We start from the raw sequence: 1,960 nt of genomic DNA, 5'->3' as shown, positions 1-1,960 counted from the left end.
ACAACACAAAGAGAAGGAGAAAAGAGATAGCTACAAAAGGAGGCTAGCAAATTGTATTATAAAGTCTTAAGGTTTACAAAGAAAAGAAGGATATAATTAAATAGACAACACAAGTAATAACAAAAAGATTAGTATACCTTTACATAATAATAATCAGCTATACTAACATATGTGTTGACTTAGATCTATGCCATCTAACATCTTAACACCAAATAACCCCTCATTAAGATAAAACTTGTTTGTCAATGATTTGGACATATATTAGTTTTTCAATTTATGTCAAACTATCATCGGTGATTCCTCATCCATAACATGATACATCACATTATCAGTTAGACAAAATCCAATCATTGCCACAACCTTCGCTTGTAGTTGCTCCCAATCCGTCTTCTCCATCCCTTCTAGTTCCTTTTCGCCTAGCGTCTTCATCATGCCTTGTAAGATACTAGAAATTTTAGGGTTAGGACTTACCAACTAAAGTAAATTGCTAGTGGTAGAGAATGGAACTCGCCTTGCGAGGACGAACTCAACGAAACCGATTTGGGTTAAAATCAGAAGTCGTTCGGTTAGTGAACCAAACGATTCGATTTTGAACCAAATTGAATCAACTTGGTTTGGTTTGTGATGGAAGAGGTTTAGATAAAATAAAAGGGATGGGAAGATTTGTCTTGCGAAGACGAATCAAACAAAACTGGTTTGAATCAAATCGGAGGTCATTTAATTATTGAACAAAGCGAACCAATATTAAACCTGGTTCGCTACAGTAACCAGTTCAATGGTTACAGCAAATCCTAGATTTTAGTTGGTTTATCCTAAACCCTAACCCCGTTTGAAAATTATTGTGCACCTCGTTATAACTGATTCCTTCGTCTCCCGACTTCTCTTCGCACGACCTGCGACCCCGAACGCCCGACTTCGTCGCAACACACCGCGTCCACCGACAAGAAAATCGTGGCGGCCAAGGCTATAAATGGAGGAGAAGCGAACCCTAGCTAGGAATCAAATTCCACCTTCTTCCTCCGCCTTTTTCTGCGTTTTCGTCGCCATCGACGCCAACCAGATTCTCCGCTCAGCACTGCCGCCATCCTCTGTCCTTCGTCGCCATTTTCCCTGAAGCAGAGCCACCCTGCAGCAATCCGGTCCGTCGCCGCCACTGCCTGTGCCACCGGCTCCGCCCACATCTGATTGCTGAAGAGGAAGGAAACCCGAAGTCGCCCGCTGCACTGTCGCCATCGTCCCCTACCGACCAGCGCCGCCTCCTATGTTGGTGAGCAAATAGGGATTTGTTAGGATCGGTGGTTTGCTCGTGAAGATTTGTGAATACTAAACCTTCTCTCAAGCTTCTGATATACAATAGAACAGGGTGGTGTTTCTGTTCGATGGAGCCAGTGATGTGGGGGATTAATCAGTTTTGTGAATTGTTTGGAATTGGGTCCTGAATTCATGTGGGACTTGGGATTGGTAGGTTCTATTCTGTTGTGTTGTTTGTAGTCGTGTGGAAGAGGTTGTTTCTAGTGGGTGTTGTTCTATTGGAATTAGGGTTGGTGTGTGTTTTGTTGGAGGTGTTGTGCTGTTGGGAAATTGGTTGGATGGTTGATTTTTGTTGGAATTGGGTAGAACCATGAGTTTAATGTGTTGATCCGGTCTTGTCTTGATGATTAAGAGAGAATTGAGCTAAATTGGAGTGAGGTTAGCTTAAATTAAATTAACTGAGTTGTGTTAATTGGAATTGGTTAGGTTAAATTTAGTTGAGATGTGAGATTCAGTTTGGGATTTACTTTGGTGTAAAATTTAATATAACATTGTATTAAGAGGGCGTTGCACTGTGTAATTGCAGGATCTTGATTTATAAATCCTGTTATATGAAGAGGTTCTGATTTTGACGTGCGTCACACCAAGTGGGTATTCCTGTACTTGGTCAATACAGGTTTTTTTCGTAATGCATGATTATCCTGTTATT

General features: G+C 41.3%; 1 protein-coding gene across 1 annotated transcript in view; it reads right to left on the bottom strand.

Annotated features, from left to right (window-relative positions):
- Nucleotides 1-429, bottom strand: part of LOC141848324 (mitochondrial import inner membrane translocase subunit TIM22-4-like) — a 1,140-nt gene extending 711 nt beyond the window's left edge. Inside the window, exon 1 of the mRNA XM_074736362.1 lies at nt 286-429. Coding sequence (XP_074592463.1) covers nt 286-429 — 144 coding nt within the window. The remainder of the gene's footprint in view (nt 1-285) is intronic.
- Nucleotides 430-1,960: the final 1,531 nt, after the last annotated feature.

This window comes from Curcuma longa, chromosome 17 (assembly GCF_044706935.1).
Source record: "Curcuma longa cultivar G26 ecotype Majalengka, Jawa Barat chromosome 17, ITB_CL_G26_1.1, whole genome shotgun sequence".
NCBI lineage: Eukaryota > Viridiplantae > Streptophyta > Magnoliopsida > Zingiberales > Zingiberaceae > Curcuma > Curcuma longa.
Note: the sequence above shows the minus strand (reverse complement) of the source record. Positions and strands in the feature narration are given on the sequence as shown.